The sequence below is a fragment of the Somniosus microcephalus genome, chromosome 18 (assembly GCF_052327205.1).
Source record: "Somniosus microcephalus isolate GS21.2 chromosome 18, FLI_Smic_1.0, whole genome shotgun sequence".
Taxonomy (NCBI): Eukaryota; Metazoa; Chordata; class Chondrichthyes; order Squaliformes; family Somniosidae; genus Somniosus; species Somniosus microcephalus.
Window position 1 is genome coordinate 813,061 of NC_141004.1, and position 18,398 is coordinate 831,458.

General features: G+C 46.0%; 1 protein-coding gene across 3 annotated transcripts in view; it reads right to left on the reverse strand.

The window, feature by feature from the left end:
• The window catches only part of LOC147104970 (gamma-interferon-inducible lysosomal thiol reductase-like), a 102,793-nt gene that overhangs the window by 33,686 nt on the left and 50,709 nt on the right, over nt 1–18,398 (reverse strand). For 2 of the 3 annotated variants that reach the window (XM_086010948.1, XM_086010947.1), the window contains exons 4-5: nt 5,873–5,968; nt 5,536–5,688 (exon numbers count right to left, since the gene is read on the reverse strand). In XM_086010948.1, the coding sequence (XP_085867074.1) occupies nt 5,536–5,688; nt 5,873–5,968 (249 nt within the window). The remainder of the gene's footprint in view (nt 1–5,535; nt 5,689–5,872; nt 5,969–18,398) is intronic. The other variant, XM_086010949.1, reaches the window with a different exon arrangement.

Sequence of the window (18,398 nt, forward strand, 5' to 3'; positions counted from 1 at the left end):
ACATTGGGTTTTAACAAATCCAACCAGGACCGCAACCTCCTGTTACAGAACATTATGGCAGGGCTTTGATTTGTCACTGCATGCGTGGCGTTTCGATATGCCATCAGGAAATTGTCCACCTTGTGTTGTAGTGGAATATGGTCTTCGCTCATGGCCTTTATCGCCTTTTTGAACGTTTATACAAATCTCTCAGCCAACCCATTTGTAGTCGGATGATATGGGGCAGATGTATAGTGTTTCACCCCATTCTTTTTCATGAATTTCTGGAATTCTTCTGACACGAACTGTGGTCCGTTGTCTGAACATATTTGTTCCGGCAACCCATTCCTTGCAAATATGGTTCTTAGAACTGCGATCGTCTTCTCCGAGGTAGTGGTCGACATCTTAATCACTTCTGGCCATTTAGAATGTGCGTCTACTGCTATCAAAAACATGGAATCCATGAATGGACCTGCAAAGTCGATATGCACACGTTGCCATGGGGTTGAAGGCCATTCCCACGGATGCAGCGGTGCAATTGGAGGTGCGTTTTGAACTTTTTGGCATCCTGAGCAGCTTTTAGTCAGATCCTCTATTTGTTTGTCGATACCTGGCCACCACACATAAGCCCTAGCAAGGCTTTTCATCTTGACTCCCCCCAGATGACCTTCATGCAATTCCTTCAGAACTCTCTCCCTTAATTTAGGAGGAATAATCACCCTTGTTCCATACATCAATGTTCCTTGACATACAGACAGCTGTTCTCGTCTGGCTGAGAATGCTGGTAACAGTGGGTCGCCATGTGCTGGCCATCCCTTCACTGTCAAGTCGTAGACCCGAGACAGTGTCGGGTCGTAGACCCGAGACAGTGTCGGGTCGTTTCGGGTCTCTCTCTCAATACCCGCATTGGTGACTGGTAAGCATTCGATGATGGTCGAGTGAAATATCTCGACAGGGTCAACTGCAGGTGCCTCTTCTGCTGTAGGTAGTGGCAGGCACAACAGCCCATCAGCATTACCATGTTGCTTTGTGCCTTTGAATTCGATATCATATTGATGTGCCCCTAGGAAAAGGGACCATCTCTGAAGCCTCTGCGCCGTCATTGCCGGAACACCCTTCTTAGGGTTGAAAATGGAAACCAACGGCTGGTGATCTGTCAGCAGCATAAACTTTTGGCCTTGCAGGTAATGGTTAAATTTCTTAACTCCCCACACGAGGCTGAGAACCTCCCTATCTATCTTAGCATAGTTGCGCTCTGCGGAGATCTGGATGCGAACGCGACTGGCCTTTCCAAGCCATTTGGAAACTTATGTGAGAGCACTGCCCCGATACCATATGGAGAAGCATCACAAGCTAAGCGAATAGGCAGTGTTGGGTTAAAGTGAGCCAACACTTCCTTAGAGGTGATCAGTGCCTTGCTCTTTTGAAAAGCCCGCTTACAATCATCGCTCCACTTCCATGGTATTCCCATTTGCAAAAGAGTGTTCAGCGGGTGTAACACCGTGCATAAATTTGGAAGAAACTTGTGGTAATAGTTAACCAACCCAAGGAATGGCCTCAACTGGGATACATTTTCCGGGGCAGGAGCTTTCACAACAGCTTTGATCTTGTCAGGTGACTTATGGAGCCCCTCCTGGTCAATGGCGTGGCCACAGTATGAGATTCGCTTTTGAAAGAACTCACATTTCTGGCGATTAACTCTGAGCCCATATTCTTTCAATCTGGTGAGCACCTGCTCCAAATTCGCGAGGTGATCCTTATCATCATCTCCTGTAATCAGGATGTCGTCCAGGTAGCATTGTGTGCCTGGAATTCCCTGCAATACCTGCTCCATGGCCCTTTGCCAAATTGCTGGAGCCGATGCCACTCCAAAAACCAGTCTATTATACCGATATAAGCCCTTATGTGTGTTGATCGTGAGATACTGGCATGACGCTTCATCAACTTCCATCTGTAGGTACGCCTGCTCCAGGTCTATCTTGGTGAAGTGTTTCCCACCAGACAGTGAAGCGAAGATATCTTCAATCCGCGGAAGCGGATATTGCACCGTGTGAAGAACCGGATTAACAGTGATCTTGAAATCACCACAGATGCGAACCTTCCCAGGTTCCCCTGGCTTGTTGCTCAACGAACGCTTCATAACAGGAACAATGGGTGTGGCCCATTCGCTCCAGTCCACCTTGGACAGTACTCCTGAACGTTCTAGCCCTTCCAGCTCTGCTTCCACAGCAGGTCGTATCACATAAGGTACTGGTCTGGCTTTGAAAAATTTTGGGTTTGCATGTTCTTCAACCTTGATGTTTGCCGTAACTCCTTTCAGTGTTCCCAGTCCCTGTTGGAACACCTCCTTAGCATCGTCCAATATTTTGGACAGTCGTTTAGGTTTGACGTCATCCTCTTTACAGGCATCTACAGTCAGCGCTTGTATGGAATGCCAGTCCATACTTATTCTCCGGATCCATTCCTGTCCCAGTAGTGGCGGACCTCCATCAGGTAACACATACAAGTCCATTTTCTGACTTTCTTTACCATTGTAGACCACATTTACTTTTATCTTTCCTTTGGGGTATACTATTTGCCCCGTATATGTTTTCAATACAATCTCCGTATCCCTCAGGGGAATGTGCGAGAATAACCTTTTGTAATCTTGCTTATTCATGACTGTTAATGCTGATCCAGTGTCCAATTCCATCTTCACTTGGACTCCTGCTATCCGAAGCATGACCCAGATAGTTTGGTGGTCTGCTGTGTTACCCACATTATGTATTTATAGACAACCCAGTTCCTTACTGCTGGAGTCTGAATCCATCTTCTGTTCATCCGAACTGTTCTCTGTCACCTTGTGTACTTTTTTGTACTTCTCCTGCGGCGACTTTTTGCTGCTGGTCTTCTTTCCTGACCGGCATACTCTCGCTATGTGACCAAGTTTGCCACATTGCCTGCATTCTTTATCTTTGAACCTGCACTGGTTCTGGTCATGCGTTGTCCTTCCGCAACGATAGCACTTTACTGCGCCCAATGCCATTTCATTGGTGCTGAATTCCAATCGCCTTTGCTGTATCTCTGCAGCGCCTCGTGCTGCTGCCTCGTGCGATGCTGCAATGCTGAAAGCTTTGCCCAGCGTAAGATCCTTTTCCTCTAGCAGTTGCTTCAGGGTTCCTTCCCTTAGGAGCCCACACACAAACTTATCTCTCAGTGTGTCTGCTAGTCCTGTACCGAACTGACAGTACTTTGATAACTTGCGCAGTTCGGTTAAGAATTCAGCGTTGCTTTCTTCTTTAAGTTGAATTCTTCTGTAGAATTTAAATCGTTCCGCTATCAGCAGCGGCGTGGGGTTTAAATGCTCTTGCAGGATAGTAACAATATCCACGAAACTCTTTCCTACTGGTTTATCTGGTGTTACAAGTTTCCTTAATAACCCGTATGTCTTCGCACACATCGAGTTTAATAGGGCTAGTGCTTTCTTATCCTCCGGTACCTCATTCGTTGTACAGTAAACTTCGATGCGTTCCACATAAGTGACCCAATCTTCCACATCTCTATCAAAAGCAGTGAAGTTACCCATTTTTGGCATCCTTGTTGAGTTTCCTTTCCTTCGGATATGATTATTATTTTATTTTATTTATTTCTTTATTTCTTCAAAATGGCGGCTTCCCGCGCTTGGCGGCTTTTCCTGCACTTGGCGGCTTTTCCCGTGCTTGTCTTCTTCCCCCGCCGACTCAAAATTGCGATTACCGCGCTGTTGCCGTTCTCGCTTCCCAGCGGTCCTTTATTTTCCCCTACGCTGCTGCTCTTGTTCCCCGCTGCTCCCGCGGCCCTTGTGGTCATAAACGCTTTTCTGGCTGCTGCGCGTCTCTGCCCCGATTGCAGTCCAGCCCCTGACACCGGCTGCGGTCGTGTTCTCCGCCCTTTTCATCATTTCCCTCCCCTTCTCTTACTGACAACTCGGCCGACTTCCCCCCCCGTGCCGCTCGATCGGGCTTACCCGCCGCTGTCGTCGAAGGGATGTTCACTGATGTTTGACTTCATGGCCAGAAACCAACCCGGGTTCCTGATGGCCTCCCATGCTATGCAGTGCCCAGCAGGATGTTGAGGGTGGATGTCCTTGTTCGACGCCCGTTTCAGAGGCGAAGCTTCCTTTGATGCAACTGCCGCTAGGTAAGATCAGACTAGCCGCCACTGTTGAGTCTGTGTTTTCCAAATGTAGTGATGCTGAATAACTGGACACAGACTACAGAAATAATTAAACAGGTCTTTAGTGATTGAGGGTCAGGGCTGAACTGGGATACACTTTGCTCCGCAGGGCTTATATACCGGTGTGGTCACCACCGGTACTACAATGTACAGGAGCCATCAAAAAGTAGTCCATCACCTTAAGGTATCCTCTTCAGGTGGTACAGGTTACATACACTACAGAAAATGCTGGAGATACACAGTATGTCATTCAGAATCTAAAGAGAAAAGACTGATGTTTGCGAACCCTTCATCAGTTCTATCACAACTAGGCTGAAGGGTTAGTAACGTGTATTGCTTTAAGAGGGTGAAGAGCGGGCAGTCCTTGAATCCAACTAAACCCAAATATAAGCTACATAGATACATAGATACATAGAAGATAGGAGCAGGAGTAGGCCATTCGGCCCTTCGTGCCTGCTCCGCCATTCGATGAGATCATGGCTGATCCTTTAATTCAGTATCCCGTCCCCGCCTTCTCTCCGTAACCCTTAACCCCTTTTGCCCGTAGAAATATATCTAATTCCCTCTTAAATATATTTAATGAGCTGGCGTACACTGCCCTCTGTGGCAATGAGTTCCACAGGTTCACCACTCTCTGAGTGAAGAAATTCCCCCTCATCTCTGTCCTAAATGGTTTAGCCCTTATCCTTAAATTATGTCCTCTAGTTCTGTTCTCACCCGCCAAGGGAAACATTCCTTCTGCATCCAGTCTGTCTAGACCTGTCAGAATTTTATACACTTCTATGAGGTCCCCTCTCAATCTTCTAAACTCCAGTGTGTACATCCCTAAACTACATAGTCTCTCCTCATAGGTCATTCCCGCCATTCCTGGTATCAGCCTGGTGAATCGCCGCTGCACCCCCTCCATGGCAAGAACATCCTTCCTCAGATGAGGCGACCAAAACTGTACACAGTACTCGAGGTGTGGTCTCACCAGTGCCCTGTACAGCTGCAGCAAGGTATCCCTGTTCCTGTATTCTAACCCTTATGGAGATTAATATTATGGAGATTAATCCAGGTTTAGTATCAGTAGAGTTAAGGAAATGTTGCATCTTTTATTATTTTGTATCCGAGGAGGGAGAAGGATTTAAAAGTTTTCTAAAAGTTGTGCAAACTGTTGAGAGTCTTTGGTGCTGAGCACAAAGAAAATACCAGAGTAAAAACTCAGAAACATAAGGTGTGATATAATCTTACTGGCCTTATAAAGCAACATACCTGGTGTCTTGTTCTGAGCACCACCACAGGAGATTCACTAGTATCAATTGTTGAGATATCTACAGTTCTTACTCAAAAAATATAATAATGTTCCCCAACACCCCTTACCCGGTTGATCAGGACCCACGGGACATAATTATGTGATGGTTCCAGTTCATTGGTCATTTGAGCATTTTGATGCATCAGTTCATTTCCTTGATCTCCATTCACACAGCTGAGGATGGTATCCCAGGTCACAGTTGGTGCGTGCACTTGTAAACACTGTGAAGATCAATGGTTTCCCAGAATAAGACACTTGCACGTCGGTGAGATATATTACACTGGATCATTGTAGCTGCATTGATGGGAGCGAACAGCAGAGTTCTCTTTAATTGGCTCATTACCTTGTGCAAAGCTTTAATATTTGTACCTTGGAGGAACATTGAGTCTGGATAATGTTACTCACCCGCTGGGCTCCGGCGAGAACTGCAGAGGCAGATTCCATGCAGCAAATCACTGGCAGGTAAGATGCAGCCTTCTTAAGGTAATGCATCATGCAAGTCTGAGCAAACACAAAGACATGAAATGAAGATTACAGGAAATAAGCCCATCTCCGCATTACCAACCCGTTGAGTGTGTAATTTCTCCTGAGATATTTTTAATCATTTGAAAATTCAATTTCCAGAAGTACCTGCCATAGAAAATGATTTGCAGCAATTGAAAAATGCTCTCAATCAAACAACCAGCGCAGCTAATTGTCTTCCTGGTAAGTTTTATTTTGAAACAAAGTGAGCAATGGTTCTGAGAAAAGGCGGCCTGGAAATTCCTGGGTCGTTTATTTAACGGCCCCTGAAATCGGAGGAGCCTGAGTGGGCGAGTATTCCCCGCGTCAGCTAATGGAACTGTTGCTGGTGGAAGAAAGACAGGAGTCCTGCTGGCAGGGTGGGACCTGGGGGGAGGGGGAGGAGGAGGGGGGAGGAGGAGGAGGAGGGAGGGAAGGGGTGGGAGAGGCATAGAAGATAGGAGCAGGAGAAGGCCATTCGGCCCCTCGAGCCTGCTCCGCCATTCAATGAGATCATGGCTGATCATCCAAACTCCCTGCCTTCTCCCCATATCCCTTGATCCCTTTAGCCTTAAGAAATATATCTAACTCCTTCTTGAATATATTTAATGAATTGGCCTCAACTGCCTTCTGTGGTAGAGAATTCCACAGGTTCACCACTCTCTGGGTGAAGAAATTCCTCCTCATCTCTATCCTAAAAGGCTTACCCCTTATCTTTAGACTGTGACCCCTGGCTCTGGACTCCCCCGCCATCGGGAACATCCTTCCTGCATCTAGTCTATCTAGTCTGTAATGTATGTACCTTTAAGGGGGGAACTACTTTGTACAGCTCATGTATACTGTAGTACCGGCAGTGACCACACCTGTATATAACGCTGAGTAGTAATCTGTACAGTTCAGTTGCAGTTTGAGCCACGTTGAGTAAACACCTATTGTACCGTTCTCCGCAGTCCGTTTCTTATTATACACAGACGTAACATTGGCGACGAGGCAGGTTCGAACCTACCTGCAACTCTGCATCACCTCCCGGGGATTCGTTCCTGGAGATCAGTGGATTGGAGGTCAAGGCCAGAGACTCGGGCGTCGACCACGGGCAACCGCCCAGTCATCCAGCAGAGACTCGAGAATTGCGGGGGAGGCTGTCGAGAGCTAGGCTTGGCTTTCCAGTCGAGGTGGTCCAGCGAAACGGGCTGGCAACAGGTAGTGCGCAGCCCCTTCCCGGACAGACCCTTCCCAGCTAGAGCCCGACCGAGCGGCACAGCAAAGGGCCGAGCAGCGTCGACGGGGAGAGAGAGAGAGGGCAGAGCGCACAGGGCGCAGCCGGTGTTCAGGGGCCGAGCAGTGTCGGAGAGAGGGAGAGAGAGACGCGCAGAAACCCACGAGGCGTCGCCATTGTCACGAGAACCGCCGGGAGCGGCGTCAGCAGCAGCGGGGGAGGAAGGAAAGCGCGGGAGACGCCATTTTAAGCCATTGGGAGACGCCATTTTAAACCACACCCAAAATGCCGAAGAGTGGCAGTATCACCGCATTTGACAATGAAGTCGAAGATTGGACTACATATGTCGAACGAATAGCGGTGTACTGCAAGGCAAATGAGGTGTTAGATGACAAGAAAGCCTCGGTATTGTTAAATTTAATGGGTGCAAAGACGTATGGTTTATTACGAAATCTAGTAACCCCAATGAAGCCAATGGAAAAGAATTTTGAAGACATAGTAATGATACTAAAGGAACATTTAAACCCCACACCGCTGCTGATAGCAGAAAGATTCAAGTTTCACAAACGGAACCAGCATAAGGATGAAAGCAATGCTGATTATTTAACAGAACTGCGCAAACTATCGAAACACTGCCAGTTTGGAGCGGGACTGGCAGATACCTTAAGGGACAAGTTTGTGTGTGGGCTTCAAAGTGAAGGAACCCAGAAACGGCTTTTATCTGAAAAGGACCTTACGCTGGTAAAGGCTTTCAGCATTGCAGTATCATATGAAGCAGCAGCAAGGGGCGCTGCAGAGATACAACAGAGACCACAAGAATATGGCACAAACGAAATGTCACATGGAACAGAGAAGTGCTATCGCTGCGGCAGAACAACACACGACCAGAATGATTGCTGGTTCAAAGACAAAGTGTGCAGACAGTGTGGAAAAGTAGGACACATAGCACGAGTCTGCAGGTCGGGAAAGAAAACCAGCAATAAGAAACCGACCAAAGGGAAGTACAAGAAGGTACATAAGATAACGGAGAATAGTTCAGACGAACAAAAGAGTGATAATGACTCCGAAAGCAGGGGACTGAGTTGTCTGAAACTACATAATGTGATCACAACGGAGGATTACCGAACCATTTGGGTCACTCTCAAGATAGCAGGAGTCCAGGTAAAGATGGAATTGGACACAGGATCAGCTCTAACAGTCATAAACCGATGGGATTACGAGCGGCTATTCTCACATATACCCTTGAGAGACACAAAAATTATTTTGAAGACGTACACGGGGCAAAAAGTCTACCCCAAAGGAAAAATAAGGGTGACCGTTATATATAACGGTAAGGAAACACCAAAACTAGACCTGTATGTATTGCAAGATGGAGGACCACCATTACTGGGACGTGAATGGATCCAGAAAATACAACTGGATTGGCATTCCATACAGGCACTTGTTATGTCCGTGTATCTTGATGTTGTGTCCTTCAATAATTAGACAACAAGACTGCAGGGAACGATTCAACAGGTGTTTACTGAATGAGGGTTACTCTAGAACTAACTCTACAGATCACTACTCAGGGTTTATATACAGGTGTGGTCACTGCCGGTACTACAGTATACAGGAGCTGTAAAGAGTAGTTCTCCCCTTAAAGGTACATACATTACAATTCCTCCCCTTTTAGATTAACAGTACCATAACACTCATTTAACAATTAAATATCAAACTAATTACAATTAACACTTTTAACATGCAACATTAGCTGAAAATAGTCTATTTAAAAATTCAGTCTTTGGGGAGGCTTCCTGATCCTTTCTGGATAGCGCCTTTCCCGAGTGTCTTGCTCTTGGTGCGGAGGCGATTCTGGCCCCCTGTCGTCGGTTGGTTCATCAGCTTCCGATGCTACTGTTTCTGGGGTAGATGCTACCTGTACATCGGGTTCATCACCAGGTATGTATGGGCGAGGCATGGGGTTGACTTGTTCCTGTGACTCTAGGATCTGGTCAGCAAGGCGTCTCACGATGCTTTCCCCAACGTCCACTGTGTACATTAGTGGGCCATGCCATGTGCATATCGTTCCTGGCTGCCATTTTTCTGTTCGGTAGTCGCGGGCCAAGACTGGTTGCCCTACATTGAAGCTCCTTGTTGGCTTCTCATTGATGTGCTGGAATTGCTTACTCTCGACATCTCTTCGTACATTTGGTCTGAGCAAATCCAGACAAGATCTTAACCTTCGGTTAAAGAACATCATGGCTGGGGCCTGTGATATGCCTATTAACCACGAGGGTGGGCTCTGTTATTTAGCCAATAAAATTGATATACCTATCAATTCATCCAATGAAAAGCGACGAGTTAAGAAAGTAACTATAGGTTTTTATTGGCTAAATAACAGAGCCCACCCTCGTGGGTGATCGGATCCAACAAGGAGGAATACCAGCCAGTCGACCACCTTTATACCTGGGCAGGTAGGTGGAGCCATGGGCGGAGTCAGCAGTGGTCAGCCCAGGTATAACAGCGTGACAAGAGGCGACCTCGTATAGTGATACAACAGTGTGAACAGTGATAACCATAGAGTAACGATATAACAGTGATAACTATAGTGTAACGATAGTGAACGACAAAAGTGGTTTACCACAGCCTGGTTGGTGACTGCATGTGTCGCATTCCGGTAGGCGAACAGGAAATTGTCCACCTTGTGCTGCAGCGGAATGTTGTCATTGTACGTAGCCTTTATTGCCTTCTTAAAGGTTTCTACGAACCTCTCAGCCAATCCATTTGTGGCTGGATGATACGGGGCGGATGTGTAATGCCTTACCCCATTCCTTTTCATAAATCTTCGAAACTCTTCGGACACAAACTGTGGTCCGTTATCAGAGCAAATCTGCGCTGACAAGCCGTTCCTGGCAAAAATGGTCCATAGGACTGCAATAGTTTTCTCCGTGGTGGTGGAGGACATTTTGATCACCTCAGGCCATTATGAGTGCACATCCACGGCTATTAAAAACATTGAGTCCATGAATGGACCAGCAAAATCAATATGCACCCATTGCCATGGAGATGAGGGCCACTCCCATGGGTGTAGAGGGGCATGTGGTGGTGCATTTTGGACCTCCTGGCATCCTGAGCAGCTCTTTGTCAGGTCCTCGATTTGCTGGTCGATCCCCGGCCACCACACATAAGCCCTAGCAAGGTTTATCATTTTCACCCCTCCCAGATGACCTTCGTGAAGCTCATTGAGCACTCTCTCCCTTAACTTGGGTGGAATTACCACTCGGGATCCACACATCAAGGTCCCCTGGCATACTGACAGCTGTTCTCTTCTGGATGAGAATGCTGGCAACAGTGAATCACCATGTGCTGGCCATCCCTTCAACGTCAAATCATATACCTGAGACAGTGTCGGGTCATTTCGGGTCTCCTTCTCTATACCAGCATTAGTTACTGGCAAGCATTCAATTATAGTCGAATGAAATATTTCGACAGGATCCACTGCTGGTGCTTCCTCCGCAGTAGGCAGTGGCAGGCGTGATAGCCCATCAGCGTTTCCATGCTGTTTAGTGCCCTTATATTCGATTTCATATTCGTGCACCCCTAGAAAAAGGAACCATCTTTGTAGCCGTTGTGCAGTCATCACCAGAATGCCCTTCTTTGGATTAAAGATGGAGACAAGTGGTTGGTGGTCAGTCAGCAAGGTGAACTTCTGCCCGTGCAGATAGTGATTGAACTTTTTCACTCCCCACACTAGGCTGAGGGCCTCCCTGTCAATCTGGGCATAGTTACGCTCGGCTGAGGTTAGTGTCCGAGATGCAAAAGCTACTGGCCTCTCCGAGCCATCCGGAAATTTGTGCGACAGCACCACTCCAATGCCATAGGGTGATGCATCACACGTCAACCGAATTGGTAGTGCTGGGTTGAAATGAGCCAACACCTCTTTTGATGTGATCAATGCTTTGCTCTTCTGGAAAGCTCGTCTACATTCGTCACTCCACTTCCATGGTACCCCCGTATGCAGTAGGGTGTTCAGTGGGTGTAGTACGGTAGACAAATTCGGCAAGAACTTATGGTAGTAGTTCACCAGCCCGAGGAACGACCTCAGTTGTTGTAATGATATCAGCAAATAGTGATGGTATTTGCCTGTTTGATTATGATGCCTTACCAGCATAATTGCATGTATTGATTATTTATGCCTGACCAGCAGAGGGCATGTGAGAGAGGCAGTTTTAGTTTAGTTTCAGTTTTGTTTTAGATGAATCTCTAAGATGTTGTCTCCTGCAATGCTGTTAACTGAGTTGAACATACTTTAGATAAAAAGTCATTCTCTTTCATGAATGTGTCGTCATTGAACCCACATAGAAATCAATACATGGTGTCAGAAGTGATTGAAAGAGATGAAGAGGAAAAATCTGAAGTTAAATCAGCTCTCCACATATTAGCAAGCCAAAAGATAACATCGTTACTTACCATTGGAGAATAGCTAACGAAGTGAAAAAATGGAAGGTTTACACACACCGGCGAAGCTTCAGTTGACAGGTAATGTGGCTGAAAATTGGAGAAGGTTCAAACAACGTTTGGAGTTGTATTTATCAGCAATCGGAGCTGACGAGAAAAGTGATCAAATGAAAGCGTCAGTGTTCTTACATGTCGTGGGTGATGAAGCGCTGGAGGTGTATAATAACTTCACATTCGCTGCTGATGGAGACAAAATGAAGCTAGATAAAATAATGGAAGTTTGAGGCCTACTGCATACCTAAACGTAACGTGACATTTGAGAGGCACAGATTTTTCACATGTGTACAGAAAACGGGAGAGACTATTGATCAGTATGTGACTGAACTGAGAAACAGAAGCAAAACGTGTGAATTTGGGGGACTGACAGACTCGCTGATAAAAGACAGACTGGTGTGTGGTATTCCAGATAATGGTCTAAGGGAAAGACTGCTAAGAGAGCAAAATCTAGACCTGGGAAAAGCCATAGCACTGTGTAGGGCTACAGAGACTGTGAAGTTGCAGGCAAAGGAGCTGTTCAGTGACAGTAGCTGCAACGTGGATGCAGTGAGAATGAACGGACACAAACCGTTTAACAAAAAGAGCGCCAATGTGAAAAAAGAGGCGTGGCCAGCGAACAAAAATGAAAGGGGCAATCGAAAGTCATGTAGTCGATGCGGTACACAGCATCCACCAAGAAAGTGTCCAGCATATGGTAAAACATGCAATAGTTGCAACAAAAACAACCATTATGCCCATTGCTGTAAGAACCAAGCGCAACAAAGCAAGGTCCATGCAGTAGATGAAAGCGAGATAGAGGAGTTCTATGTGGATGTTGTGTCTGAGAACAAAAAAGAAAAAAGAGACTGGATGTTGACACTAAAAGTGAATGACATACACATTCCATTTAAATTGGATACTGGAGCACAAGTTAATGTGATATCAGAGACTGATTTTAAGAAAATTAGACCCAGACCAAAGATACATGAAATCAAAGTGAAAGTGACAGGATACTCAGGTACTGATATACCCGTGAAAGGAAGATGCATTGTCAAAGTAACACACAAGGACAGAGAGCACACGCTAGCATTAATCGTGGTGCCAAAGGATGTGCAAGCCATACTAGGTTTAATAGTCTGTGAGAGACTGAACATGGTAAAGAGAGTCCTCATAGTGGAAAGCGAAGGAGAGACAGTCTATGATGAACTCATGAACGAGTACAACGACCTATTTCAGGGTCTAGGCTGCCTTCCAGGAGAACACACGATCAGAGTAGATAAAAGTATGCCAACGGTCATACATCCATGCAGAAAAGTTCCGTTTGCTCTTCAAAAGCAACTGAAGGAAGAGTTGGACAGGATGGAAAGCCTGAACGTGATTCAGAAGATAGATGAGCCAACTGAGTGGGTGAGTTCCCTCGTCGTTGTGGGCAAAAAGAATGGAAAGCTCAGAATTTGCCTGGATCCAAGAGATCTAAACAGAGCAATAAAGAGAGAGCACTTCAAGCTTCCTACACGTGAGGAAATCATGTCACAGTTTGCAAATGCAAAGTATTTCAGCAAGTTAGATGCATCATCAGGATTTTGGCAGATGAAACTTGACGAAGCAAGTTCAAGACTGTGCACGTTCAACAGTCCATTTGGCAGATACAGATTCCTAAGGTTACCATTTGGCATTGCCTCAGCTCCTGAAGTGTATCACAAAACTATCCATATGATCTATGAGCACCTGGAGGGAGTTGATACATCAATGGATGACATCATAGTATGGGGAACCACGAGAACTGAGCATGACGAGAGGCTGAAAAAAGTGCTGGAAGCAACAAGGAAAACAAATCTGAAGCTGAATAGAGAGAAATGCCAGCTCGGGGTGACAGAACTGACATTCGTGGGAGATATCCTTAGCAGTGAGGGCATCAGACCAGATCCCAGAAAGGTGTCCACCATTGAGAATATGCCAAAGCCACAATGCAAAAAGGACATGCAGAGGTTTAATGGAATGATCAATTACATGGGTAAATTCATATCCAACCTCTCAGAAAAGATGACGCCACTGAGACGACTAACTGAAAAGAACATAGAATGGGAATGGAATCATGAGCATGAGAAGTCATGGAGCGATCTAAAGAAACTGCTCACAGAGGAACCAGTTCTGAGGTTTTATGACCCAGCGAGACCCATCAAGATATCATCAGATGCATCACAGAGTGGGCTCGGTGCCGTCCTTCTGCAAAAATATGACTACTGGCAACCTATTGCATATGCATCACGCTCAATGACAGACGTGGAGACGCGATATGCTCAAATAGAAAAGGAGCTGCTCAGCATCACATACGCCTGTGAAAGATTTCACCAGTTTGTGGCAGGACAAGCAATCAGTGTAGAGACTGACCATAAGCCCTTGACTGCATTGTTCCAAAAGCCACTAAATAGCTGTCCGCTTAGAATACAAAGAATGATGATCAGGCTGCAACGCTATACACTGAATGTTGCGTACACACCGGGTAAGCTGATGTATACAGCAGACACGTTGTCCAGAGCTGTTGACCCAAGTGAGCTCGCAAACACCAAAATGGATGAAAAATGGAACGCCTACTTGGACATGATCACAAGTGCACTGCCCATAGCAGATACAAAAATGGAGCTCATAAAGAATGAGACAAACAAAGATGAAACAATGAGACGACTGAGGAAAAGCATCTTGGATGGATGGCCCAACATGAAGCAAGACTGCTCACCTGACATGGCAGAGTACTGGAACTGCAGGGCGGAACTGTCAGTGGTCGAAGACATCATCTACAAAGGAAGTAAAATAGTTATCCCAAAGAGTCTGAGAAGAGAGATGCTAAAAAGGATCCATGGAGGACATCTGGGAATCGAAAAGTGTAAGAAAAGAGCACGAGAGGTGATGTACTGGCCACGAATCAACCAAGATGTGACAAATGAGGTGTCAAACTGCACAATATGCCTGAAATATCAAGCAAGCAATCCGGTAGAACCACTAAAGCCACACCCAGCGCCAGACAGACCTTACCAGAAGGTAGGCGCTGACCTATTCGTATGTCAAGGGAAGGACTATCTTGTAGTCACAGACTATTACTCCCTGTATCCAGAGGTGTGTAGACTGTACACCACCACTGCAGATGCTGTGATAACATGTATGAAAGCCATATTCTCCAGACATGGCATGGCAAGCGAGGTCTTCACAGACAACGGACCCCAGTTTTACAATGCAAGTTTCCGACACTTTGCCAAAGAGTGGGACTTTGTCCACACAACTTCAAGTCCTCACATTCCACAGTCCAATGGACTAGTGGAAAAATCGGTCCAGACAGTGAAAAGACTGATGTACAAGGCAAAAGACAGTGTAACTGACTTCTACCAGAGCATGCTTGTATACCGCACAACGCCGCTCGAGTGTGGTAAGTCACCAGCCCAACTCCTTATGGGACGTCGGCTAAGGTCAAACCTACCCATCCCGGAGAACCTCCTGAAAACAAAAGAGGGGGAGAAAGTGAGGAAGTTCAAAGAACAACAGAAAGAAAAGCAAAAGTACTACTATGACAGAGGAACACAAAACCTACCTGAACTCCACACTGGTGACCAAGTAAGGTTCAAAGACAAAACAAACATATGGACTCAGAAGGGAACTGTCCTGAGTGAAGTTCAACCAAGATCATACACCATTCAGACAGATGAGGGTGCTGTTCTGCGAAGAAATCGCCGAGATCTTCTCATGGGACCAGCCACAGCAAGTCAAAAGACTGATACTGTTGAACAACCTGATCACACAGCAGGTCAAAAGACTGATACTGTTGAACAACCTGATCACACAGCTGAGAAATCATCATCTGAGGCAACAACTCAGATTCAAGGACAATCAATCAGAAAATCCTCAAGACACGTGAAGCCTCCTGAGAGACTCATAGTGCAAATTTAAGGACTCTTGTTATAGAAGGAAGTAATGTTATCTTATTCTTTCTTCAAGTTATAGTGTATTTACATATTTCATGTGAACACACAAAGCAAGGTTAAAAAACCTTGATAATGATAATGATAATGTAAGTTCATTAAGTGTTACAGTTAAAATGCAGAGTAATACAAAGAAAACATGTTGTTAGATAAAAGTAAAATACTTTTGTTTTAAGAAAGGGAGATGTAATGATATCAGCAAATAGTGATGGTATTTGCCTGTTTGATTATGATGCCTTACCAGCATAATTGCATGTATTGATTATTTATGCCTGACCAGCAGAGGGCATGTGAGAGAGGCAGCTTTAGTTTAGTTTCAGTTTCATTTTAGATGAATCTCTAAGATGTTGTCTCCTGTAATGCTGTTAACTGAGTTGAACATACTTTAGGTAAAAAGTCATTCTCTTTCGTGAATGTGTCGTCATTGAACCCACATACAAATCGATACAGCTGTGACACATTTTCCGGTGCTGGAGCCTTGACTACTGCCTCAATATTCTCTGGGGACTTATGTAACCCCTCTTCATCAATAACGTGGCCACAATACGAGATCTGCTTTTGGAAAAACTTGCATTTGTGGCGATTAGCTCGGAGACCATATTCCTTCAATCTAGTGAGCACCTGCTCCAGATTGGCGAGGTGATCACTGTCATTTTCGCCCTTGACCAGGATGTCGTCCAAATAACACTGGGTCCCTGGAATCCCTTGCAGGACTTGATCCATTGCCCTTTGCCAAATAGCCGCAGCTGAGGCTACCCCGAACACCAGCCGGTTGTATTGGTAGAGACCTTTATGAGTGTTGATCGTGAGGTACAGTTTTGAGGCTTCTTCTACCTCCATTTGCAGGTACGCCTGGACCAGATCAATCTTAGTGAAGCATTTCCCTCCAGATAGCGAGGCGAAAATATCTTCAATCCGCGGAAGCGGATATTGTACAGTGTGAAGGACTGGGTTCACTGTCACCTTAAAGTCCCCAAAGATGCGAACCTTCTTTGGTTCCCCAGGCGTATTACTCAACGACCTCTTCATTACAGGAACGATGGGTGTAGCCCACTCGCTCCAGTCCACTTTGGACAGTACTCCTGAATGTTCCAAACCTTCCAGCTCTGCTTCGACGGCTGGGCGGATCGCATAAGGTACTGGTCTGGCCTTAAAAAACTTTGGGCTTGCATTTTCCTCTATTTTGATCATCGCTGTTATGCCTTTTATTGTTCCGAGTCCCTGCTGGAACATTTCTTGCGCGTCAGTTAGCATTTTTGACAGTCGTCCAGGTGTGACGTCATCATCCTTTTTGGCATCTAGTCAGTGCTTGTATGGAATGCCAATCTAACTATATCTTCCGGATCCATTCATGTCCTAGTAGTGGTGGTCCTCCATCTGGCAATACATATAGGTCCATTTTTGGTGTTTCCTTGCCGCTATATATAACGTTCACCCTTATTTTTCCTTTGGGGTAGACTTTTTGCCCCGTGTACGTCTTCAAGACAATCTTTGTATCTCTCAAGGGTATATGTGAGAATAGCCGCTTGTAGTCCCTTCGGCTTATGACTGTTAGGGCTGATCCTGTGTCCAATTCCATTTTCACTTGGACTCCTGCTATCTTGAGCGTGACCCAGATAGTTTGGTGATCCTCTGTTTTGATCACATTATGTAGTTTCAGACAACCCAGCTCCTTGCTTCCGGAGTCTGTATCACTCTTCTGTTCGTCTGAACTACTCTTCGTCACCTTATGTACCTTCTTGTACTTCTCCTGTGGAGATTTCTTGCTGCTGGTTTTCTTCCCCGACCTGCAGACTCTTGCTATGTGTCCTACCTTTCCACACTGTCTGCACACTTTGTCCTTGAACCAGCAATCATTATGGTCGTGTGTTGTTCTGCCACAGCGATAGCCCTTCACTGTTCCGTATGACATTTCATTTGTGCCATATTCTTGCGGTCTCCGTTGTATCTCTGCAGCGCCCCGTGCTGCTGCTTCGTGTGACACTGCAATGCTGAAAGTCTTGTCCAGCGTAAGATCCTTTTCTGATAGAAGCCGTTTCTGAGTTCCTTCACTTTGAAGCCCACACACAAACTTGTCCCTTAAAGTATCTGCTAGTCCCGTTCCAAACTGGCAGTGTTTTGATAGCTTGTGCAGTTCCGTTAAATACTCAGCATTACTTTCATCTTTATGCTGGTTCCTTTTGTGAAACTTAAATCTTTCTGCTATCAGCAGTGGTGTGGGGTTTAAGTGGTCATGTAGGATTGACACTATGTTTTCAAAATCCTTTTCTACTGGCTTCTCTGGGGTTACTAGGTTTCGTAGTAAGCCATACGTTTTTGCACCCATTGAATTCAACAATACCAGCACTTTCTTGTCATCTGGCAATTCATTCGCCTTGCAGTATACTTCTATGCGTTCGACATATGTCGTCCAATCTTCGACTTCATTGTCGAACGCTGTGATACTGCCACTCTTCGGCATTTTTGGGTGTGGTTAGACTGGCTTAAAATGGCGTCTCCCACGCTTTCCTTTCTTCCCCGCTGCGGCTTAAAATGGTGTCGCCCGTGCTTTCCTTTCTTCCCCGCTGCGGCTTAAAATGGCATCTCCCGTGCTGCTGCCAACGCCGCTCTCGGCGGTCCTCGTGGCAAATGGTGATGCCCTGTGGGTTTCGTGCACTGCTCCTGCGCTGCTGCCAATGCTGCTCTCTGCGGTCCTCATGGCAATGGCAGCGCCTTACGTTTTCCTGCGCGCCTCTCTCCCCCATTGACGCTGCTCGGCCATTGAACACCG